The following is a 26,451-nucleotide window of genomic DNA, read 5'->3' as shown; positions in this document are numbered from 1 at the left end:
GCCGGTGCGCTGCGAAAGAAATTAGCCCGAGGCCGCTTTGAAACAATCAAAGCTTAGCTCAGTTTATTCACAGTTGTCTTTTTCTTTTTTCTGCGTTCCGTTCTTTTTTTGTACAATCACAGGACGTTTGTACAAAAACAAAGAAAAAAAGCTTGAGCCGTACATAACTCTTTCGGAATACATCTAACTCGTGTGTTTGTGTGATGAGTGTACATTATGTACAAAATATACAGTCGGGGTCACGAGAAAAGGCTTTCCCACGTGACACCCGCACGCGCAATTGTAATGCCGGGAGGTGGGGACACATCAAATAAAATCGTACACGTAACATTGCTTTCGAGGAGTCAATCACAGCAGTATATAACGCGAAGAAAAACACTTTCAACAAAGTAAGGGGGGAAAAAACTCAACAAGTGATGAGGTGGCTGTACCTATACTGCTGTACACCACCGACCCCACCCCCTCAAAAAAGAAAAAAAGGATGCGATTCCTTTAGCATACACTTTAAGAATAACTTAAGTGTGACTTAGGTTATGTGGCGGCGACACCAGGTCAAAAAAATAATCGACAGAATGTGCCGCTACGCTGAGAACATATCCGCTCACTTGCACATCAGTAAATTAAAAGTAATGTCACGCTCGGCAAGCAACCTCTGGTCGCCAATGAAATGGTGTGATTAGAACCAAGCGTGACACAGATGGTACAAAACAATTGCGTCAGTAGACCTCCAGCGCTGAACGACATGACAATGAAAATAATGTGAGCTGGAAAAAACAAGAGCCATAGAAGCCACATCCAAGTTATTCTGTTTAGGCCAGCTAATGAACAAATGAATTGGTCTAAACGGCTGATTCAAGCTAAATCAGTACCTTTCATGTCGCCGGAGCGCAAAGTCTTCGAGTTCCAACAACCTCGTGCCCCTACTAGAGTGCAGGAAGGCTGCTTCACTCAAGACTCTGGCTTCAGCCACAATCCACGCTTTCAGGACATTCAAAAGAACAGAAAAGATGAAGAAAATACGATTTTTCGTTAAACACAACACCAAGGAACAAAAAATATTGACACAGCAGCATGGCCAACACATTTACGCTTGAAATGAACTAGGTATGAAATGACTCACTTAGAAAAAAATGTTTTCAACAAGTCTTCGAGCAGTATTCTTGATCAATCACTTTCGGGGAAACAACTTTCCACAGGCACAGCGTCTGTCACTTTAGTGAGACGTTGCACCATATGTGTCGTCACGCGGTAATGAAAGTGTCCTCCAAGGTGATCAATAAAGAGTGCAGTCTCTGGTGACGGAAGGGCAAAGGAAGCAGAGGAAAATGTGATATTCCGGACCTACAATTAAGCTTATATTAAAAGAAGACAAGATTTCAAGCAGTGACTGCAAAACTTTCAATGCAAAGAACATATTTGTACCACCAGCATACAAAAAAAATGTGCCTGCATCCTGCTTACACCACAGAATTACTGCAGCACACATTGATTTATCGTTTTAAACAATGAACCATCTTGTATGACGATACAGAGTACAACATGAATCCAGTGAGTCAAGATAAAGGCGCAGTGACTTTCAAGATAGTGAATGAGTTCCGTGAAATGCTTGACCCACAACATGTCAAACAGCATACTAGTTTCAATTCTCAAGACCGTCTAGCATTCGTCTCTCGCGTTTACAATACTTGTCGATAACACCGACATTTCATCCATCCCTCTATCACCTTTCGCGGAAAGAGAAGAAAAAATAACTGTTCTAGAGCTAAAGTCTGCCGATCAAACAACCACAACAGCCGTACCAGTGCTGTACCAAGGCCCAGACGTGCGTGATGGCACAGTGTGCTTTTGTATAGATTGCGTCGAGCATTTTTACGGCACGGCAACGGACGGGCGGCGCATACCCCTCGGTGTTGGCGCTGAAACACTCGTGCCCGCTCTTAGCGATCTTGAAAAGAATTCGTTTCCTAACAAAAGAAGTCCTTTTCGAGGCGCGAAGTCGCATCACCCAAACATAAACAACGGAACATCATTGTGCCCCGTGTTCCATGCGCGTGGCCGATACACACAACACAGCCTCGCATACTTTTGCCACGTTCTTTCGAGGCAGAAGCCGGATAACGACGGCTGCAGAGAAAAAGAGCATGAAAACACCCTTTTACAATTCCAACTGTAACAACGGTTACGCTGGTGCTGACACCTTGAATGCATTCGGTAGTGGTGGGAGTTGTGTGGGCGCATATTTTTGGGGGGTTGCAGGCAAACAGAGACCACCAGGAACATGAAATGGCTTGTCACGAAGGAAGCAGAGAGCGAGGAGAGGCATCAACCAGGTCCTCCCCTTTACTCTACTCGAAGAGCCAAGGTCCGCACGGGCATCAGTCGGCAGCGAAGCCACGGCTGTGCACGATGCGACGAGCAGGTCCCGTCGAGGTGCCGATGACTCCTGCGGAGAATCCGTAGGGGCCGAGCTCATCGTTGGTTCAACGAAGTTTCGGCAACCGCAGGGGACGTCTGCGAAACGAACGTCGTCCACCGTAACCCGACTCGGACCGACGCCAAGTTTGGGCTCTGGGGGGCTCGGATGTGGAGGCGGACAGGAAGGAGCTTGGGACGTCGCCCCGGAGGTGTTGACAACGGCGATTCGGGCGTTGTACAGCCCGGAGGAGATGACAAGGTGTCCACAGCGAACGCTACCACATGTTGTGAAGGTGTAGGTTACGGCTCAGCACCGAGCGCACGTCACTGGTGAAGCGCAGCGCGTCCAACACGGGCAGGAGGTTGAGCAGCGCCATGTCCCTCGGGTCCGAGAACCATGACTTGATGGGAATGGCATTGTCTGCGGGGCAAGCACAAAATGGGTCAGCAGCTGGTACAAAACTAGATTGCTATTCAGCAAGTTTCTCTCACATATTCTACCAACTGGCACTCTCTGCTGCGTGCATTACTGCATGGCGGCATAAGGAGGAATGCAGATGCAAACATCGACATGCTGTACTCCCAACTCAAGTGCCTCGGAAGCTTTTGTCGAAGCAACACTAGTTGGCATGCCATAACTAATCAACTAGCATAGGGAAAGGGAGTCAATAGAAGACACACACAGAAAGGCACTAAACTCCAAACAGAAATGCAGTTTAGTTGGAAGTTTGCACAACCCTGTGTTCATCCTGTTGCCCCTGGTTTCCTTTGCATTTTCTAGCTTATTGGTTATCAAGGTACTGAATCCTGTACCTAGTAGTATGCACTGTCTCAGGGGCATCAGTTACTTCCCCCACCTACCGTCTGAGAACCTTAACACCCCCAATTTAGTGTAGACAGGTAGCAGTACACTGCTGGAAAAAACCTTGCGTAAATAAACTCCCCTTTCTCGCCAGATCTATCTGCCACGACCTCAAAAGTTTTCACTTCACATCTGTACAGGGACGTGCATATTTTAAATGAAATCATTAAAGGGGTACTGAGCCACCCCTCGTGCTTGGCGAAAAAACACAAAGTGGAAAGCAGACACTGCTGTGAACAGCTCGGCCAAAAAATGTTGCAGTCGTACGGAGCAAGGAGAGTTCACAAACGGAGCGCAAAGTTTCCACTTTCTCAAGCGCCATCTCTTCTTACAGAGGCTCGCACACTCTCTTCCGAGGGCTGTCGTACAACAGATTGCGGTTATTGGCCACATAAACCAACAGCAGCGCTTGGATTAGACGCAGTTTTTGCCAAAGGGTGCCACCACAAGCCGGGCACCACGTTCACACAGTAGCAACGCTAGTGGCACAAGAATAACGCTGCGAGAAAGCGACCGCGTATCATAAAGCGCGCCTGACGTAGCTTCTTTCTTCTTTGTAAGCCCTCCCTTGTAGCTTCCAGTGCACTCATCAGGACGAAAAAAAAGTGAAAGCACTTAAAGCAAGCAACAAATCCCTGTAACTCCACTTGTTCTTCACGGATTCGAAACGTTTTAAAGGCAATAAATGGTGATTATACTTGGAAAAGTGGTTCAAGACCCCTTAAAAAAATCCAGTCAGCCCCACTCTGTGAAAGCCGTTGAAACAGCGAATCTGACGTCCCCCTTCGTCAGGCTGTTGACTTTCTATTGCCTATGTTGGGCTGTTTCTTCCTCAGGAGTACGAGCAGTCTTAGCCACTATGGAAGAGCGAACTCCCGAAGAACCGACACTCTCTTCTATACTCCATTGAGCCCCTCACTGACCTACTTCTCGCAAACAGCTGGGTTCTGATGCGCTTTCTGACAAACCTCACCTTCTCTTGGCCTGCCTCCCATTGGTTCCCCCTTTCCACCAAGCTTCACTCTTGCCTCTCTCAGCAAGACACTGCCTTCCCCCCTTTCCGGCAGGCCTCCCTCAGCACAATGTAAGGCTACGTGGTCAGCGTTACGCCGCCAGCGCCGGCCGAGGGTCAACTAAGAACACCTTTGCGGTTAAAAAGATGTCCTGCTTATTGTTGCTCCGTTGCATGTTCAAATTTCGCAAGAAAAAGCTCACCTTTTATTGTTGCTGTCTTTTCAATGTAACACTCGGACAGACGTTTGGCTGGATTTTAAGAAAACAAATTCATACATGCATTCCTTTATCAAAAAGACCACCTCTTGCAAAAATGGCTCTCGCATAAATCTGTCTTTCCGCCTCTCGGCAGCTGCGTAAAGCAACCACTCGGTGTGGGTTACAGAGTAGGCAAGGCAGTTGGTGCCACTTTGTCTGCTCTCTCTTAAAACCGCAACATAATGTCGCTTGTTTTGTTACTAAAGAAGAGAATGATATTTTTAAATTCTACAAGTACTGGTGCTTTCGCTACAAGCAAAGAAAACATCTTTAAATCAACCCACGAATCAGATGCTTTACTTGTGCAGCAAACCTTCTTGAGCACCTGCTTTTCGCAGCTACCAGCAGGCTTCGATAAATATTTGTGTGAGCACAATCTTCGTCACAGCTTTTTTTTCTTCATAAACAAATGCAAGTTCGCATTCCTTTTTCTTACAAACGAAGCAAGTAACCATGCTGAGTATTACTGTAGAAGGTAGCCTCAACAAAAAAACGAGCTTTCCGTTCAATTAGAACAAGAACAGAGCAGTGGTGCACCCAAAATCTTTTTCCTATCGTTTTGCAAATATGCATGTCCCTGTAAACAAGTGACCTATAGTGCTTCGATACAACGAAATCATCGATGTAATAAAGTATCTAGCTTCCGGTAGATTCGTATCCATAAAACACAGTGAATAATTAACCTCTGTATAGCAAAGCATTTTTATTCGACATTCCAATAAAGTGAAAGTTCACTTTTGCTGCAAAAGAAGACCGAGGCGATAAACTGAAACAGTTGTGAGCATTGTGGAGATGCTCGCCCATGTTGCATTGCCTAGGTTTGGTCTTCCCACATCGCTCTCTCGCGTTTCCTGTAATCTAGCATCTCGTTTATGCGCGGGCCACACCAAGGTCAATGTAGTTGCCGCAGTAGTGTGAGAGATGACGCAAGTTTCCTGCGGTAATAAACTACTTGACGGCGACGACGCACAAGGCCATGAGGAACAAGGTTTTTTTCTACTTCTGTACAGGTCTGGGTCGTAGGTGGCCGACTGTCGCGGGCTATGGTAAGCTCCGTTCGAACTATTTCGCGGACACCTACCCGTTCCCTCGTACATGCCTCCGTTTATGTGAACTGGCCCGCAAACAACACAAATAATAGTATAATAATAATTCTTGAGGTTCTATGTGTCAAAACCACTACTATATGATTATGAGGCGTGCCATAGTGGGGGACTACAGATCAATTTTGACCACATGGGGTTCTTTAACGCGCACCTATATATAAGTACATTGCCATTATTTGCATTTCGGTTTCATCGAAATGTGGCTTCCATGGCCAGGAATCGAACCCACGCCCTCGAGCTCAGCAACGCGACACCGTATGTGCTAAGCTACAATGGTGTGTCGGGAAAGACACACGAATGGGTTTCTGGCAGGGGCGAACATTACTCACTCTGTATCCTGGCGTGGCAAGTCAAAGCTTCCTTGCTACCACAAACGTTACTATGGCATGTTAGTGGTTGTGTCATTTGGCAGCGGCCTTACCAATTGCGTAGAAAGTGTAAATAAATGCCCCTTTGCTGGTTTGCACTAATGTGCAGCGTTCCCTTTGATCCTTGAACATACGAGGCCCCACAGTACCAATGGTCAAAAGGTTATTACATGCCCATCATTTGCAAACTCACTTTCGAACCTCGTGACAGAGGGCGGCCACCGCAGTGGAGCAGTGGCGAACGCGTACAGGATACTACATTGTACAGCGTTCATGGATTGCAGCACGAAAAATTAGGGCTAAGTAACGTATGTACTTTCATTTCCACTGTCTTCAGTTCGTGTCATATTGGCATAATTTTGACTCGAACATTACATTAAAGTCAACATTACCTTTAGCGGCCAGATTCTTAACGACGTGACAAAATTATATTGAGCAATTGTGCCATTCAGTTGTTATGCTAAGGGTTTGAAGTCACATTTTAATCCCTGAGCATCGTACAGATTTTCCTTTAAAGGGAGCCCAAGGATAAGTATGTTTTTGCTTGTATTAGAAAAGTACCCTTGAACAATGTCAAAAGCGCCACTCGTGCTGCAAGAAGTTGCTTGGTAAACCAGAAAATGCGAAAATTGAAAAGGCAGGTGGTGATGCTGCATTGAAGTTTATGCACTAGCTCACCATGACGTCCTATGTTTTCACGGCAACTGCTAATGCCTAATTGATTCTTTATTGGTAAAATTGAATAACACTGTGTTCTAAGCCAGAGATTTAAGCATAGCAAGTTTATTGAACTTTTATTGGGCCAATGTATCCAGAAGATCAATAAATACTCTGAAATCTAAGACGTCACACTGACATCAAATAGTCACACCGACATTGAGGTTTGGGTCCAAAATTTGAAAATCGAACTTTGACCTTCATTTCAACTCCTTATAACGAACCTATGATCGCAAAATTAACATTGATGGAGTTCTCAAATATAACAGTTTATCGGTCTCGACTGATTCAGTGTTTCACTTCCTTGCCCCTTTATAGTATTTGTGAGTTAATGGGATACGAGCGGAAGCACATATTCCCGCATGTGAAAGTATATTAGCCTGGGCTTGGATTAGCTTGGATGTTTCCCAGCCTTTCAAAGAGATTATGACAGATCTTTCGAAACGGTAGTTGTGAAGGGCTGCTCACCTGGATAGGACCGATATGCACCAGGCGAGTTGTCCAAGATGAAAATGCTCGACAGATCTTGCGTGATGGCGGAGAGATCTTTGGTGTAGCTCCCGTAATCAAGTGTACAGTGCTGAAACGGGGAAGAGGGGAAAAAAAAAAGAAAAACGGTATAACCTTGTTTCAAAGAAACAAACATCACAAAAAAACTCAGCTCTTGTAATGTAATTGCTGAGTTGCAAGATACCTAAACAAGAAATAAAAGCGGGGCAGTTAAACTTTAGCCTACGCAACCCTTTAATCTGTAATTTTTTCGCTTAACAGGGTCAACAACCGTGTGAATGCAACAGCATACCACAACGCTCACACAACATGTAACTACTGGGTTCACACAAGTGAGTGAAGCAAATCGTCACGAGGTCCAAACTTCCTTTTGGTCATTTTAGCTGGGAAGCCCCGAGGAATTAAATTCGTGACACACTCAGCAGGAGAACACTGCAGACAACAAGCCACCATGGAGACAGCTAAACTTCTTGTAATATGAATGGATGTCCCATAGTGTTTCTCTGAAAATTACGTGCGGCAGACGCACAGCTACAAGAAGCTTTGTGAGACTTCGCAAGCATGTGGGCATTAACAAATTTAAACACACAGTTCAACCGCACTACATGACAACTGGGACCCCACTACCCGTACTGCTTGCAATTGTTAACCGATCACATGGGCTATAAAAACAAGTAAAGAAAGATGCAGATGGAACACTTACTTGTCGATAGTAGCGCTTCCTGAGAATTCCACGGTTGTTGTCGAGCTTGTCGGCCACGGCAGCACCGTAGATCTCCATGCTGGCCGTGAACACAACCAGCTCGTACCACTGGCTTACCTGCGTAGCACGCAACGACGCACTCAATTATAGTCTGAACTCGGCTGTGGTAATCAAAGCCAATCAAACTTCTACTAAGAAGCATTAGCTTAAAACGCTGTGACAAACAGGCACCGGTTCCAAGTAGAACCAATAACAAATACAGTACAAACTCATCAATACGATCCCATTTAGCGTCATTTCCCGGCGCCAACGTTCCAATTGAGAACAAAAAAACGACCCAACAAAGCTACGCTTCAGTTCTACCTCTTAATAAAGTCCTGAACAGACACAGACTTTCTGCAAAAATGCTCTGTGAGTCACAAGACTGTGACTGCATGATGTGTTTGCTGGTCGTCAGATCCCCTGTGAACAAGAAAATGTGTGAGGCACGTGAGACCTAGAACAGCTGCTTGCCACGATAGCTCTCCCTCAATAATCACTCACCTGTCTCTCATGAAAACACCATTATATAGAAAATGTTAACCACTTTTGGTATACAAAGCACTGGGCTTCTACAAGGGCAGCTGTCCTAACGGCACCATGATCACAATATTTCATTACAGATCTTGTTTCTAAATGAAATTGCGATGCTGGTATGCAGGACCTCGATTCATCACGACATCACGTCATTGTCACATTGCTATGACAGCGAAGAATAAGGCAATGCCAAAGATATGACTTTATTAAGAAGTTAGATCTCTGGGAGAATGCGTGGCCAGACTAAACAAGCTGTGCTCAAAAGTCGACAGCGACCACCTGATCATTGCCACCTTAATTTCTTTATTATTTATTCGAATAGCCTGCTTGCCCCAGGGGGTTACAACTTGAAAAAAAAAGAACCGGCATTCACTAGTGCGGCACTTTTGCAATTAGCATAACGGTCCATTCTAATCCGGTATTCTTGAATTTTGACATCATGATCGAATCTTTCAGGTATATAGTGCAGTAGCTTAAGGTACGAGGGGCGTTCAATAAAGATTTCCCCTGACTAACTTCTATTTATTGCAGGATGCTGAAACTGCGCATGTGTAATGACATAAGTCACTGTAGGTCACGTGCCAATTTGCAACTCTAAAATAATAATGGTCTTTCTTTTAGAGGTGCTGAAGTGGTGTGAGGTGTGATAATGGATACGGTCGAATACAGAGCAGCCGTCAAGTTCCCGTACTTGAAAGGCCGCACTCCAAGGGAGACGTTCGATGAGATAAAAGAGGCTTATGGGGAGGATTCCCCATCATATGATGTAGTGAAGAACTGGCATCGCCAATTCAAATACGGTCTGATTTCCGTGGAGGCGGCTCCGATTGCAGGGCGACCCCACTCCGCTGTCCATGAACACACCATCCAGCAAGTGGAGGCCGCCATTTTGAAAAATTGCCGCGTTAGCGTTCGAGACCTAGCCCAACATGTCAAGATTAGTGTGGGGTCCATGGAAAAAATCATTCAGGACCATCTTCACATGCGTAAGGTACCCGATCGCTGGGTTCGCCGGCTGCTCACACCTTTCCAAAAGCAGGAACGAGTCGAATGCTCCCAGGCTCTTTTGACCACGTGCCATGGAAACCAGCAGGACTTTTTCAACAGACTGATTACACAGGATAAATGCTGGGTCCATCACTATGATCCGGAGACTAAAGTCCAGTCGATGCAATGGAAGCACTTGGACTCACCGCCTTCAAAGAAGGCACGCACCCTGCCCTCGGGCGGGCAAGGTCATGCTCACAGTCTTTTGGGACCAGCACGGAGTAGTCTTGATGGATTTCCTAGCAAAGGGTGTCATGATTACTGGGGCATACTATGCTTCACTGCTGCGAAAATTGCGAGAGACCATCAAAAACAAGAGACGTGGCATGCTCACCAAAGGCGTCCGCCTTCTGCAAGACAATGCCCTAGTTCACAACTCACATGTTGCCCAGAGGGAAGCATGCTCCTGCGGCTTTGAAATTCTACCGCATTCCCCTTATTCACCCGACCTCGCACCATCGGCCTTCCACCTCTTTCCAACAATGAAGTCATATTTGAAGGGCAAGCATTTTCCAGATGATGAGACTCTGATTTCTGAAGTCACAACATGGCTTTTGCAGCAACCTGTCGACTTCGACAAGCGAGGTGTTTACAGTTGCATAAAAAGATGGGAGAAGTGTGTGTCCCTGGGTGGCACCTATGTGGAGAAGCACCAGTAAATCTGCAAAGTTTCGTCGCTCTCCGTCCCCAGGAAGTGGGTTAGGGGAAATCTTTATCGAACGCCCCTCGTAGATGCCTCTATTGATACCGGTCTTATTATGATATATTTGGAATAACAATTTTAAACAGTTTTCTGTGGTAAGAGGAGGGGTTGAGAGAGATGGGGACTACATGACATACAATAGTGGGAATGGGGAATGAGACTCTTGTTAACTTTGACATGTGCTTTAACCTCAGTATGCAACTGTTTTTGCATCACACTCTTTAAAGTGCACCTGCCAAAGCCGGAAATTAAACCCACAACTTCACTGTGAACAGCACATAAATGCTGAGCCACCACGATGGATGGCACTGGTTGACCTTTACGAGCGCAAGTACTACACTAAACCTACAGTAAAGTTGGTACAACGTAGCCCATTTTTCGCAAACAAAAATGCCGGTAATAAAAATAATTTGTGGGGTTTTACAAGCCAAAACCACGATATGACTACGAGGCACGCTGTATGGAGGGCTCCGTAAATTTACACCATTTGGCGTTCTTTCACGTGCACTGACATCACACTGTACATCGGCCTCTAGCATTTTGCCTCCATCGAAATGTGACAGCTACGGCCAGGAAAGAGAAAGTGCCATGTGCAACAATCGCCTGCACCTGCACTCACATGAGAGCACTTGCATGAAACAAGTCCAAATTTGGTGCAATAAAAACTTACTGCCTTTGCAACTGCAACTCTCTAGCAAGGTAAGGTATTCCGTCAAGATTTGCAAAGGACGATACCATCTAGTGGCATTACAAAGAACGCATTTTGCACAATGCAACTATTGCTCTGCTTGTGATTAGTGGACACGCATGTGACAATGCGACGCGTTTTTTTTCTGCTCTTGACAGACACATACAGCTGCGCGATTTTTCAGGTACACATCAAAACGACACCTGCGTCCTTCAGCCACATGTCACTCAAGCAAGAAATCTTGCCACGTGGATCCACATTAATTTGAAATGGAAACTACAGTTACGAGGGCAAGTGTCCTAATCCTAGAGTAACTTGCACTGCAGCGGTATTCGGCACAAAGTCAACCTGAAAACTTTAGTTTGCCAATTAGCTTACCCCACTTTGCTAGCCTCCTGGCTAGCTTAGAAAGTAGAGCGACCATCTGCAAAGCTTTGGGTTGGGCCCCAGATTTGATCCTTCACTAGGACAGACTTCTGTTCTCCAACTACAAAGCTTTCTATCTGAGAAAAGGGAACCGATTGCCTCTTGTAGTTTTGTGATGCAGTCGGGTGGATGCCAACTGTACTTTAGAAGGTCTTTCTTAATATCATGGGTCTCTGTAGAATTGGTAAGTCATTCCCTGCACCTTCCTGTGGCCGTTACAGGCCTGCTTCATCCTAAGGCCAAAGCCTGAAGTGGCTATGTTGGCACTTGCCTCCGCAAGACTAAGTGAGGCTTCGCGAGATTTTGCGGCTTTTGTGAGTCCCGTTCAAAAAGCCCACGTGACCTTCTCCGAGTGAGCAGCATGTGAAGAGGGAGGTGCATGTTGTGACGTCATCATGTGACGTTGCAGATCACCAAAACTTGTGACCTCATTGTGATGTAATACAATGACGACACAACAAGACCTTCCCTCTCCACATGCCGTCCTTTCGGAGAATGTCACACGGTCATCGTGGGACATCACAGACTGCCAAAATTTGTGACATCATCATGGCATCATCAGTTGACACTGTCGAAGAGTCAAAGGTGGGCCAATCCCAGAAGCAGTGCAACACCACGCGAGGTCCATATAGCTTCACAGGAGGGAGGAGAAACGACGAAATTGACTGAGAAGGTCAAGGTGCTTTAATGCACGTCTCTCACAATGTGTCTTGTTAAGTCTTGCAGGAAGTCTGGTCCCCGATTTTATAACTTAATGCCTTACCAAGTGTGCAGCAGGCTTTGGCTTCGAATGCTACAAAGAGTGTAAGATGCTGCCGATGTTTTCTTTTCTCATCCGTGCTTTCTTTCCAAACCTAACAATTAATGGTATTCCTCTGTCAACGCATCGCTGACACCTCTGTTATAAGGGCACTTTAAACTGCCATTGAGTTGAACAGCAGTTAAACAACGAAAACCGCAGTTTAACTGAACAGCAGTTTGCTTGCATAGCACTTGCCCTGCTCAGTTCTGTTAGACAGTGTGGTCACGTGACAGTGACTTACAAACACCTGTAAACGGCTTAGAAAGCCTCCTATCACATTTTTCTCACAACTACAGTAGACTCTCAATAAAAGAAAATCTCTTAAATGAAATTGCTGCTTAAATGGAACAACTGCCTCTAACATGATTGGTTTTGTGCTTGAATTCTGCACCCCTTTTCATCTCTCAGTAAACGAAACTCCTGTTAAATGAAACACATTTTCCTGGTCCCTTCAGCTTTCGTTTAACAGCAGTCTACTGTAATATGGTTGTACTTAAGTTATCTCATGGCAAAAGTTGTGTCCATTCAGTATTATTAGAGATTTCTTTTCAACCTATCAGGCAGTTTGATAGCCAAGCCAAGGCAAAACTTACCCTCTGGTTATGTTGTTCACATGCATGTTTTAAAAAGTGTTCACGCTACTTTTTGTCACGTGTGTTTTTCCGCAGAATGGCCTTCCCAGATTCCAATCGGTGTCTCAGTCATCAGTAGTGACCATACGCGATGCAAACAGCTTTCTTGGTAAATGTGAAAGTTTGGGCGAGTTGGCACTTCATGGCACAAGGAATTTACGGTGCGAAAAAAGAATCGAACAGTTGAAGAGAGGCAACACAGAGTCGTAAGCGCAAGTCGGTGCTTGCCCGTGCAACCTCTCTTCGCCCTTTCATTTCCATTTCTGCACTGTAAATTTCTTGTGGTTTTTTGCTGCACTGTTTTTTGCTGCACAAGTTTCCATCACTTGCAACGAAGGTGCACTCGCTACACATAAGGATGCCGCCATTTTACAAATTGGCATGCCTCAACTCGATTTCCGAGCAAACAGTTTGCTGGGAGATCAATGGTAGCTACACCTGCCACGTAAAACACTGCAGATTGCGATTGAGTTCTACTGCCATTCAGTTCAATGGGAGTTCAAAGAGTGACATGAGAGGCACACACAGCACTTGTATCATTATGTGAAAAGCAAGATACTGTCCGCACAGACACACACTTACAACATCGAGGAAGTAGTCAACATGTGGACGCTTGTGAACGAAGAAGCGAACTGGATGACGATCTATTGTGACCTGGAAAGAAAAGAAAACGTAAAAACAAAAAAAAACGGAAAGTAATAATGACAGTGGCAAATGGAAAATGAATTCACTGCAAACAAACAAAACCGTTCAAAACAGCTCAAGGTAAACATGGACAAGATGCACACAGGACTAGCGCTGGTCTTCGCTGGTGAGCACAGTGAGCTTCTTCACTCGTTTTGCTTTCCGGACAGGCACACAACCATACAGTTTTCTTCCGTGCGTTCACTCAAGTCGTTCGCTTACGCTATGGAAGTGCGCACCGGTCGCTCTGCTGCTACTGAGTCGAGCAGCGATTCTTCCGATGTGGACTATTTGCCAAGTGTATTTTTGTAGGTCTGTGAGCTATGTTTAATACAGCGCATAATTTTTATTTATAAAAAATCGTATAGGTGCTTTTTTTTAGGATTTTGCTTGATGTTACACACGAATACTAATTCATGTGTATGTAACAACAAAAACGATTTTTTCATCACTTCACATCACTTTAAGAAAAAAATTTAGGCAATTTTTTTCTTAAATAGAATCGTCTGAAGAATTTACTTCAGCAACAAAAAAAAATACACATTTTTGGAGCGCATTTCGCGAACAAATTCAACCCTCAAAGGGTTACACGACAAGGGTTTGGCAGGAACACGTCACGCGACAAGTGTTACGTGATTTTCGCGGTGTGATGTCATATGAGTAATGTTACGTCACTTTACTTCGCGTGACTAGTGTTATTTGATTTTGCCGGGAACATTTTATGTGATCAGTGGTACGCAATTTTGCATGGCGTGACTAGTGCTGCGTGATCTTGGCGGGAGCATATCAGGCGACTGGTGTGATGCGATTTTGGTGGGAACATGTCACGTGACTAGTGTTATGCGATTTTACATAACGTTCTCCTCCTCTTTCTTTCTCTGCCTGTCTTTCTCTCTCTTTCTTTATATCCCTTTATTTCGACCTCTGTCTCTGCACACATTCTCTCGGCCATCCGAGTTATTGCATCCCATGCAGGAGAAATCGCTGCAGCAGGAGAGCGCGCGCCAGGCACACGTTAGGAGAGATGAAGAAGACGACGACGAAGAGTGTGCACGCCGGCATGATGACGATAGTTTATTGCAACACCAGAAAAACTATGGGCAGCTACAACAGCTTTGCTGTTAAAAGGCTCGAACAGTTAAGCCTAGTAATGCACTAGGACAGTTAAGCTACCAAAGGGTTGGCACTAAAAAAGATTACATTACCAAGGGTCCGGAAAAAACTGAGAACTAAAACAGTTTAATGTGCACCAGGATTCAGCTATTAGGTGTATTCGTGAGCTATTTTACTCAGAATGTAGTCTCATTACAGCCAATTATTGAGCTCGCATCAAGCAGACAGAGATGCCAGAGCTCAGCATTCCTATATTTTACAGGCCAACTTTATTTTGGCCTTTGTTGATTCAAGGCAGTTTTCCAATGCTCGTTTGCTACACTAACGCTTTGGAAATCAAATTACCTACATATAATCAAGAAGTGATTTTGGAATGACAGCTGGAGTCATGCGAGAGCTTGTGGGGATTGAGGCTTGCCCGTCGCCACTGCGCGGGTTTTTCGCCTATTTCTGCCATCCTCATGTCCGATCATGTCGCTCCCCTCCTCCGCCGTCCTACGGCGCTGGGCGAGCGGGGGTGACGTTAACCCCCTCACCCCGGCGCCGGATCGCGACGGTGGCGCCACGTTCGAGTCTCGCGTGCTCGCGTCTCGCGAGACGTTGCGCGCGGCGGGGGAGTCAGACCCTCTCTGGACCTCGTAGGGTAAGCACGCATTTTCTTTCCCGTCCGTCGGCTCCTTTGTTTGGGCTCGCTCGGACGGAGTTCGCTTACGGTGCCTTGCGCCAGCGGCGAGCGCTTACCTTACGTTGTCCTTTTCCGAACGCTAGGCTGAAGAGCGGTGCGGTGCATTCGCGCGTGGTCTTACTACGCCGAAACCGTATCTATCGAAGCCAACGCGAGCGGAGTTTGCCCTTGCTCGAGCGATCGGGCCCTGTTTTGGTCGCTGATCGTGAGAGCTCGCAGCATAGTCGCGAGGGAACGTTTCCCTCAGCGGCGTGTCGCCGTGAGCCCTTTTGCCCGCGGAGACGTGCTCGCGGCACCCTTTGTGTTGTACTTTCGCCCGTGGCGTGGTTAAGCCTGTTTTGCTTCTCCCGCCGCCTTTGGGAGCGGGCGTTGTACTGCGTTTTGTGGTGTTGCCGCAGGCAATAAAGTGTTGCGGATTTCGAGAGCAGTACTGTGTACTTGCCGCGTTACGCTCGGCGCCTTGTTTGCGCTCGAACGTGCGTGTGCAGCGGTGCGCTAGTTCACGCGAGGCGACGGCAGACGCGGCCCTGTGGCTCGCTAAGTCCGAACCCACGCTAGTGGCCGTACTCCTGTGAGTTACGTGGTCACTACAAGCTTCAAAATTTTGCAACAATGCTTCACTTAAGGTCTGCAATGTGTTTTTTTTTTAGCTTTATCTATTCCGGTGCTCAGAGAAACCTGCTTCGAGAGCCATCTCCAAATCGCACTTCTTAAATTTCGACTTAAGAAAGCCCGCCACACTTTTATTGAAAGGTTTCCATTGTTTGATATGTGTCTCAGCACAGCGATGAAATAAAAGCAAGCATGAAACCAACGGATAAGTGAAAATGCAAGGAATATAATACAGATAGGCAGGAACAAAAATTTCAAACGCTTACGTCACGTGAGAATTCTGCCTGGCCCTGTGCAATACAGTTAAAACAAGACCACAGTGATGAAGTGTTAGCAAAAAATGCACAGTAATAAACATGAGAACATTTTATTCTCATAAATGCAATAAGGGCAAAGAAAAGAAAAAGAATGTATCCTCATATATGCCTTTAAAATAACTAGAGTGTCAAACAGGCATGGAGGAAAGAAAAGGCTGATCAGGGAGCATCACGTGACAACAGTGGAGCTTAGGATAATAAGAATTCATGGAAAAAGCACTGAAGCACTTCAACGCTCACGTGATGGCAAGTGGTTGGTTGTTTCTAACCACTCAATGCGGATGTTTTGATGACGGGCTAATCACAGGGATGCTGTGCATAATATGTTGCCATCGCAACAATAACGACGTTTCCAGGTATTGAGGCCAATAGCTCCTCAAATGTGGCAAGCAGCAAGCAAATATTGGCGGGAGAAAGCGGCAGCCACCGTGGCGGCCGCAAATACTCAAGCCTGCCACAAACAAATGTTGTGATTTGTCTGGAAACAATAATGTGCATTGTTCATAACATTCAATATCAAGCGTGCCTCTGGCAAGTGAAAACATGAAGAAAATGGAGCTGGAGGAGTTTGGCTTACGAAGCTGAAAGCCAAGCATTTTGTCTCCTTCTAATGATTTCCTTTCCTCCATGCGAAGAGATGCAATCGGTGGTACAGTATCATAAATGAGCAAGATGAATAATTCAAGAAAGCATGAATCATGGCAAGGTGTGTGTTCTGCATCAATGGCTCACCTTTCACTTACAAGAAAAGGCTTCAATCTCGAACAGTAATTTCGGGCAGCAAAAAAAGAATTATTTCGCTCTTACTGCCACATCGTTAACATTCAAATCGGGCACAGACACTGCATGCAACGGTCCATTTGATACAGATGTTCAGCCACAGTACAGCCAAAACGAGAAACCACTCTTCCACTGTAATCCCGAGAAAGGCAACTGTTCACCATCTGAATAAACTGGTGTTGGAACCAGGCACACTCCGTGCATTATTTTAAGAAATACGCTTCACAAATGTGGTCCCCATGGGTGGTTTGAGAATGTCAGGAAGCAACAGTAAGCTCAGAAGGATTTTCAGAACTTGTTAACCTAAATGCGCGTGTCATGGTACAGTAAGGAATGGCGACATCTCGAACAAAGAAAGCAAAGCACAAACTTGCTGACCGCATCTGTTGGTGGCAAGCGCCTTGCATTTCCATGGGGACAGGAAACTTGTCTGAATACTAAAACAAAGTTTCAAATAAAGTCCTTTTAAGTACACCACCTAGTGACCTGTGCGATATGGCACGCTAGTAGAAGGCACATGTTCCTGGATGGCCACTCCTTGCACTGTCATTGCATGCGCCAACTGTGGGAGGCAGCTGATTAGAGACAAGTGTGTCATAGAGAAGGGAAAGGCAAGTAAGTGGTCAGACCATACAGACCATCCACGCGAGCACTGGGTGCTGGCAGACATAGCAGCTAAGCAAATAGGCAGCCAGCGCTGCTCATATTGCAAGTAATCTGCAGTGGGTAAAAAGTTCAGGCGAGACGAGATGGTCAGTAGCTTTGCGTGTGCCATCTTCCCATATGCCTGGTGTTCGGGGTCACGTTATGCCGAAGTTTCGGAGACATGCCGAAGCGAGAGGCATCGCGGTGCGACTTTTTCTCCCCTAACAGTTGGACCAAAAGCATGAGAAACTTGGTTGGAGATAACTATTGGGTGGTTTTTAAAGCACTAATCCGGGGGAGTTTTTTTTTGTTCAAACGTGTAGTACGACATTGCTGGAACTGCTGGGACCCACCAGGAGGGTAACTTACCTGTCAATTCAAACTACGAGATTCAAAATTATCAAGATTCCATTGTAGCACGTTAAGACATGGCCGTTTGCCTGGGCATGTCGCCAATATCAAGTGACAATTCTCGACTGATGGTGTGGAAATGGTAACTGCATATGCTCGGCTACAACCTAAGAAAAAATGGCAGCTCCGCCCACAGAACAGCTGCGCATCTATGCTTCAGCTATGCAAGACAGTCGGCTAGGTGGTTTCCACTAGATCCGTAAGCACTTTTTCTCAGCTAATGTAAATACCACGCATATTTAGAGCTAAAGGTTCGTCGTTACTACCTAAAACATTACATTTGGCTGAACAGCTATGTCAGAATGCCGGACGAAATTTACCAGGATGTTCAAGTTTCTGACCTAAAACCAGCAACCCAAACATGGGTTTGTGTGGCAAAGATAGCTATCTCAAACACTCGAGAAGTGCATGACCTCACGAAAATAAGTAAGCACCACTGGACCATGCACTTATGCAAATTCCCTGTGGGAGGGAAAGCGATGGCTGTGAGCGGAGCTGATACTTTTTTTCTTATGCTGTAACTGAGTATAGGAGCTACTGCGAACTGCATCATAAAGCACAACAAAACGGGAAAGAAAGAATACTACTAACCTTTAGGACAAAGTCGGGCGGCGTTCCCGGCTTGACCATTTGCCTGATGACACCATCATGGTGCGAGTGAATCAGCGTTTCGTCCAAGTCAAGGACTAGTATCTTCCGTTTCACCAAGCCTGCAAACACGAAGCAAAGGATCACATCAGATGCTAGTCAAGGCTCACCACTCGGGCTTTTAGATTTGAGAAGCTAGTAGGCCACTCGCGAAAGCTATAGGAGATGTATAGACCATTAGCACACACGGTACATGAAATAAAAAAAAGACAAAAACAAATGAGCACGCTAAAGAGAACTGTTACCCACAGTTCCCACATTGTGCAATTTTATTACTGGTTCTGAAGCACCGTTCTGATAGAGGAACGTAAAAGTAACATGCACTCCAAATGACTTATAAGAGCAGTTGCAATGCAACAAAATTTGGGCCTTCTTTTATTTATGCTACTATTAGCGTCGACTGCTGATTTATTGTCCACCTTATTGAGCTCTTACAGCACCATGACATAAAAGAACATCATCAATAACCATATAGACAGTTCCCCCCCTCCCTGCAAGCTCTTTCAGTTCTTCGATTCTACTGCAGGCAGTGACAAAAGTCTCCTGACATCAAAGAAATAGAAGACATGAAAGTGTTAAGTATTGCCAGCCCAAATTCAAAGCCGCTGCCAATATCAGAAATTTTGTGACAACCATAAACAAGCAGTTAAATTAACTGTTACCCCAGTCACACCCATACACCTTGAATGATTGGAGAAACCGAAAGCCAGTGAAATGCGTGTGACTTGAATTGGCTCCTTTTTGCAACCTCGAAGAAAGGAGTCAACTGGTTAGTGGATTTCAGTAATGTCTCAATTTGGTGCCTTTTGAAAGTGCATGCAAGAGTGAAGTACATCTATATAAATATTCCTAATTAACTTTTTAAATATTAAATGGAGCGTACACATAGAGGGCCCCGTGAAAGCCACGAACAGTCTCCTTTCTTAATTTGTGCGGGGTTTTGTACACTGCAAGAAAGGAATATCGTGAAGACGGAGGTGTGTACTGCATGAGCCTGCTGCCAACCGTCGTAGTGTGTGTACGTGTGTGCGTGTGTGTTCAGAACTGTAGAATTCCTGAAGTTTGCCCATTTTTCTCATTTTCTTTAGTTTTGCTTTCTTTGTCTATTTTAACTTCAACAACAGTCCACCTCACACTGCTATTCGGAGAAAGGTTCCCATAGTCGCGATGAGTGAGTGGGGTGAGTGCCGAGATTCAGCACTGAAAGAAAAAGGAAAGAAATATTGGAGGTGACCCTAATCCTTGACTTAGGCGTCTGGTAGTGGCACTCGTATGTCGGCGTTCGTGCCGCCGAAGCGCATCTCAGAGGCCACATAGAAAGAAGTGCACGGTTGAGATCTGCTCCGCCAGGTGCTGCAGCGATCCCAGCTGCTCTCAAAGACACAGTCTGCTCTTTCAATGAACTCACTGTATTAATTTTCATCAATTATCCTGACAGCTAATTGGCCCTTATTTTAGGTAAAGTTACGCACCGCCACCCCACTGTCACGTGGTCATGACGGTGCAGAACACTCCAGCAGAACTCGGAAACACGCAACTCTTTATTTGGCAGAACTTGTGGCCGGGAAACGGAAAGTCAAACTGCAAACGAGCAATGCGCGCTGTACATACCCTGATAGCGGTGAATAGAGCATCGGCCGTCAATAATCTGCCAAGCGGTGAAGCGCGTCGGCATTTACACATGTGCCATAGAAGATTCCAGCCTTATCGCTAACAGCCACGTAAGTTCCAGAACCAACTCTAATGTTCGCGTTGCGCGCGTAATCTCATTGGAAGGTTCTCAGATTATCCAGATGGTTCCCAGCCATTCGGGCGCAGTTAGCGCAGGGCAGCAGTTACACGTGTAATGGGGCGGTAACACAAAAATAGAAAGAAAGGAGCGCGTGTGCAATATATATATGCACCCCATATAACTTATAGCTTGAACCAGACCCATCGATTTCATACCAGTTTTATTTTCGGTAAGACTTTCTCTGAATATTTAGAAAACTGGAAGTAAGACCTCGATAGGAAGTGCTTGGAAGAAAAACAAGAGTGTGACTTGGTGCTCAAGCCACTAAAATGTTGTAAATCAAAACTAAGGTCCTTTGTTGCATGCACACACTCCATCTGAGATGCACTTTGCTGCATTCTTCAGTTACCATTGGCTACAGATCCCATACACACAAAAAAAAAATATTGTTTATGCAATGTAGTACTGCACAAAAAAGAGCAATGCAAAGCAGCTTCAGAATGAAGAGGAAGGCAATGGAAAAGTGGACGTATTACTCACTTAGCCTATGCTTGGAAAGTGGAGAGAGGGGCAGAACGTCATACTTGATTGTCTGGTGTTGTATGACCTGAAATGGATAAACAAGGGTCATCCCATTAGATACACCGCTAGACCAAATTTTAAAAGTAGAGATTTCGGGGCTGGCTGGTTAGATGAACTTGAAGGGGTCATAGCACTAGACAACATGAACGAGGGAGCCAAATGATGCAAGTGCTAACTTTGTACTTTCCAGAAACAAACAATCCGTTGAAAGTTAGCGCTCGGGTCGTTTGCCATCCTTGTCCGTGTCGTCTGGTGCTATGGCCCCTTTAAATAAACCTTCGCTAAAAGTAACACCTGCCTTGACCTTTCAACTCACTTTTCTCACCGTCATTGCACCTGGGTTTTTTTATTTCACTAATTACCCATGAGCCAATATAACTGGGATATTGTAAAATCACTCATCCGAATACATGGGAATGAAAATGAAGCTTCCGTGGGAGCAACTGAACTGCTCGTAATGATATTCAACTCGAGGCTGCCAATTTTGATTTTTCTTTTATTGGATAAGACAAAAAAAAATTTAGTTTGGAAGTGATCCTCGCAAGAACCAAAAAAACACAGAATAACGATCACTGAAAAGACAACAAAGGCAAAAAACAAATGGGGTGCAACTAAAAGATGCTCCTGCATGGACAATTCATTTTATAAGTCGCAATACGCAGCTTTATTTATCTGTACCATTTTTTTTTGCCTTCTATCCTTTCCACCATGTTCATTGTCTTAACCATGCACTTTTGCTGTAGTCAGTTTTTCTTACCTAACAGTGCCGCAATTTATTTTATGAGAGATCTCAGTCCTAGACTAGCGGAAGCCAAACACAAATCCAGACAAGTGGATTTCAAGAATGGGTCAAGCAACAGCTCTGTGAAAAATATTCGGCCATGCTGCTTCAGAGCACTGCACCACCATTTGCCAGAGGAACAGTTGCGCTTCATTCTTTAATAAAAAAATCATAACATGTTCAGAAAGACGTCGCAATAAGAGGAAAGAAACAGAGTGCCGACCAAAAAGGTGTTTCGTAATATTTGCAAAAAAAAGGTGTTGTTGAAAATTAATGTTTCGGCTTCCATGCGGAAGCCTTGTTCACCAACTTGCGTGATATGAAGAGAAAAAAAACAGAATGCCGACCAAACTGGTGTCGTCAAAAGAAATCAAGAGCTGCACAAAATCTCGTCAGGTCGGAAAGTAACATGTCGGCTTTACGCGAGACGACACCCCGAACAGAAAGCGCGTCATTGATAAGCGGTTAACACTTATCAGCTGCACAGACAAGCCGGTATTTTATCGGCAAGCAACTTGAGCATCAACAACGCAATCGTGTCAGATAAGGCAGTATGGCATAGCGGGACCCTGCACGTGTGCCAGCGTGCTATTGTGAGGTTTTTATCGCTTATCTGCAAGGACGGGTGAATTAACAACCCTACCTAGCACACCTTTGGCAAGGACGACCGCTGTATTGGCGAAAGAACCCCTTCACATTTGCAACTGAGCGTTAAGAGAAACCGAAGTGCAATGAAACCTAGTGAAACCTAATATCACTTTAACCGTCGTCACACTAATTAAGCCTACACCAAAACAAAGGTGGCCTGTCCTGGGTACCCATAGTTGGCTCAGTTCTGCACCATTCGATTAGATCCAGTCCCTACAGATTTCCTTGTAACACCACGTCACTCAAGCTTCTGATGAATGCAACACAATTTCTCTTGTATTGGTATCACCAGTGTTATCCTTACAAACACAGTGTTTATCACCATGCTACAAACACAGCACTTTATACAATGCGTAAACCACACAATCTCACTTTCTTCTCATTTATCTCAACTATGATAGCTACCCACGTTTCCTTTCTATTGAGTGCTGCAGACTACGTGTCTCTTGACATCACGGTTCAAACAATGCAGAATTTCAGGAAAAGACAGAGGCTTGAAGCAATGACAAAACATTGATGAACAGGATATGCTGCTGCAGCCACCATTTCAAAGAGAGAACTGGTCTTCCCTGATGAAGACAAGCCCGCTAGTCAAAACATTAGCTCCAGTGACGTTCCCAGTTCAACGATTTTTCGATGACATCGTGGTCATCATTTCTCTGTGCAATGTTTGTCGCTGCAAGTGGGAGTGTAGAAAAAAAAAAAGAGGTTTCACAGACAGGATCCCAAACTACTTTTGTGTCCTCTTGTACACCCCATCGACAACACCATTTTACTTTAGATCCTAGGTTTCTAAAGCTGCTTAATATCAGTGTAATGAAAATGTTTAATAAAGTTTTCACTTCAGTAAAGTAATAGTCTTTTTTTCAGAAGTAAAATAACCCCATCACAAGAAGTATTCAACATTATTCTCATTATTTTTAGCACATCATGCTGTTTATTCAGCTTCTTCTTAAGAAGGCTACTAATTTGTTCACTTCAATGCATATGGTCACTCTAGTCTAAAGGTGCCTTGAAGCAGTGGCACATGCACGCACATTTGAATCCTGCGCCAAGAAATTGAAGCCAGTGTATAAGTACCTATTTTGCTGTTGACATAGCTGCTTTTAATTGCTTTCGTAAAGAGCCGAGAGACATAGAAGCATAATCCTTTGTGTCATCTAATGAAAATAGACACTGAAAAATGAAATACTGCTTTGTGTTGGTAGAGCGAGAGTGCAGCAAGCAACAAAAGATTAGGACAGGAAATGAATGTCACAGCGTCACTGCCTGTGGCACGAATGCTTACGACATCGAACTGAAATAGTGGTTCAAACACAAATAAACGTTTCATCCAGTACACTCAGGTAGCCATGTTCTACAATAAAAAATAGACGTAGGGATAAAAAAATAACAAAAGGAAACGGGTCCAGTGCGTTTCAGGAAAACCACTTTGTGCGACGTCATGTTCTGCTTTGTATGCTGCACGTACAGAGCCTCAGTTTCCCAACACAATAAAGAAAAGGCCTCCGTGCATTTCAGGGGTGAATCTGAACGACTGCTGCACAGCTGTGAGGGACAAACACAAGCTACCTGTTACAGCTGTTCGGTGACGGGACATAAACAGCCCGTAGAGACAGCGCGATGGACTTCTCTAGTTTCATATTAGCCGCGCCAATAGTGCAGTCCAAGAGTTGATGAGAGACAAATCAAAAGACGCGGTTAGGAAGACCAAAAACACTGCGATAGGCACCAGAACAAAAGCTTAAAAAGCTGACTAAGTAAGAAGCATTTCTCCACACACATCTCAATACACACTCAGCAGTAAAAGTAGGGCATTCAAGCAAGCTGGCACGTGATCACTGCTATCTAGCAGAACGACCACAATGGCGTAGCAACTCGCCAACTGTACATCGTTCGAAACATTGAGTGCAGCACAAGGAACTTTTCTTTCAACTGTCTTCTCTTCACATTACGGCATGGTCAGATTGAGCAAGAGCCTTCCTGGAATCATTTTGAAGTATATGACCGTTTCAGGCCATTCCGAGCTTCAACCTTCACTAGGCACAGGTGTAAGAGCTATAAACCCTCAACAGACTATGAAAGAGGGGCGACTCGCCAACTGTACGTCGTTCGAAACATTGAGTGCAGCACACAGTTCTTTTCTTTCAACTGTCTTCTCTTCACATTACGGCATGGGCAGATTGAGCAAAAGCCTTGTTAAAATCATTGAAGAATATGACCATCTTAGGGCATTCCGAGCTTGAACTTCACTAGGCACAGGTGTAAGAGCTACAAACCCTGAACAGGCAGAATATACGTAAGTGGCACTGAGCAAGGCCGGAAGTTATTCTCTTTAGCATACACTGCCGATGGCAAGATACCATGGTACAGTGGCTGAGCACTGCGCAGTACTGTGCAAGTTTATAAGCGTCTCAGTGCAGGACCAATTGAAGTGCACTTTGAGTAGCCTATTTTGCAATTATCTAAATGAAAAAAAAAAAGAAAATCAACGCGCAAGTCTTCAAAATAACTTTAATCGCGCAAGCACAATCCATCGAGCCTATGCTGGAACAGAAAGATACCAAGAAGAAGGCAAAGTGGGGTAATTGCTGCTATTGTTCCGCGATTTTTACGACTACCACTCAACAGCGATTGCGCAACTGCACAATAAAAGCAAGCCATTCGAATAACTTCGACTGCTGTTCGGTTCCCGTTGAAACGTTTACGTACGTTTTGCATTGGAATTACAAGCCTGCGGCTAAAATTCGGCGTGATTAAAGTCACATATTTATCATACGTGAACTATCACACGCTAGAGTAGCTATTTAACACCCCTGGGTTGATTTTACCAGTGGTCATACCGATATATTAAGATTAAATAAAACGACGATCTCGTGCTTTCTTACAAATCACTTGGCACTGCCGCACGAACGTGAAGCTAGCGTGTTCATATCTAGCCAACCATTACGCAAATCGAGCGCAATGCCGAAACAGTGAAATCCGATGTTGAACGTTTCATTTCCTTCTAGGACATCACAGATCCATCAATACCGTAGAAACCCAAGCATTAGTGGAGCCTCAATAAAGCGTCCGTATCAGTAGGTTGCCATTACTTCGAGCGTGGAGCAACTTCCGAAGTTGCGTGCAGTGAAGAGCTCTTTCCATGCGAGCGTCCACACCAATGGAAAGGAACGATACCGAGCGGGATGCGAAATACTAGGCCGCTAACTAGTTGAGCGAAAATAAATCTGCGACGCAGCCAATACTCTAGGCGTCACAGTCGATCGGTAGCACTTTAGGGACGAGAAATCAATGGCAAGGACACCGCGGCAGATCAAAGGAAAGAAAGAAAAGCGCAGGGGTTTCTTTCTTCATTTTGTTATTTATTTTCCCGGCGCGGTGCTTGGACGTTTTTCGAGACTCACGACAAAGCACATGGAAATGAACGGCAGCCTAGGCAGACTTAACAAATAGACGTATACGCGAGAAAACAGTGCTTCTTGCTGCGGCAGCGGATGGAAAAGTCAGAAAAGGCCATGCACAGAAATCCACCGTCTCTCCCAAGAGCGGTATCGCCGCGACACAAAGGTTGCTTTGCGACCTTGCGTCAACAGGTCGATTAACGCTCAAATCGCTCCCTAGCGCAAGCTGCTAACACGGTAAGCACGGAAGCCAGCAATACCAGCTGGCGACGTTTGAATGAATAAATTCGTTGGGCAAGCTCTCCAACAGTACTCACCGCTCGAACCTGTTTTCTAACAACATAACATACAAAACTCCATATTTTCGAAGCCAGTAGGAGGAAGGCTCGAAGTCCCATTTGCAACTGCTTCAACATTGGTAGACGTTTTGACGAGCACCCGCGAAATGCACAAATTAAAAAAAAAATGGTGAGCGACTATCCGTAACTTTAATTTACTTTTAGCGGAACCTCCAAATCTCACGGTTCGAGGCCGCCATGATACCGACCACGAGACGCGCCGACTGCGCATCTATCTGCGCAC

General features: G+C 45.1%; 1 protein-coding gene across 1 annotated transcript; it reads right to left on the bottom strand.

The window, feature by feature from the left end:
• Nucleotides 1-36: 36 nt before the first annotated feature.
• LOC119389911 (CTD nuclear envelope phosphatase 1A) lies at nucleotides 37-26,451 on the bottom strand. The gene is made up of 7 exons (XM_037657341.2): nucleotides 26,187-26,451; nucleotides 20,995-21,061; nucleotides 18,666-18,784; nucleotides 13,410-13,481; nucleotides 7,954-8,070; nucleotides 7,209-7,320; nucleotides 37-2,836 (listed from the first exon to the last, which is right to left on the bottom strand). Exons 1-7 carry the CDS (start codon nucleotides 26,283-26,285, stop codon nucleotides 2,691-2,693), a joined length of 732 nt encoding a protein of 243 aa, XP_037513269.1. The 5' UTR covers nucleotides 26,286-26,451; the 3' UTR covers nucleotides 37-2,690.

The sequence above is a fragment of the Rhipicephalus sanguineus genome, chromosome 4 (assembly GCF_013339695.2).
Source record: "Rhipicephalus sanguineus isolate Rsan-2018 chromosome 4, BIME_Rsan_1.4, whole genome shotgun sequence".
NCBI lineage: Eukaryota > Metazoa > Arthropoda > Arachnida > Ixodida > Ixodidae > Rhipicephalus > Rhipicephalus sanguineus.
Note: the sequence above shows the minus strand (reverse complement) of the source record. Positions and strands in the feature narration are given on the sequence as shown.

Bases quoted from the DNA above. Each gene is read 5' to 3' on its own strand.
- LOC119389911 (XM_037657341.2), bottom strand. From the start codon at position 26,285: ATGTTGAAGCAGTTGCAAATGGGACTTCGAGCCTTCCTCCTACTGGCT. The intron at 21,062-26,186 runs GTGAGTACTGTT...TATCCATTTCAG, and splicing joins TTAGAAAACAGGTTCGAGCG to GTCATACAACACCAGACAAT. The intron at 7,321-7,953 runs GTAAGTGTTCCA...TCCCCGTTTCAG, and splicing joins GGAAGCGCTACTATCGACAA to CACTGTACACTTGATTACGG.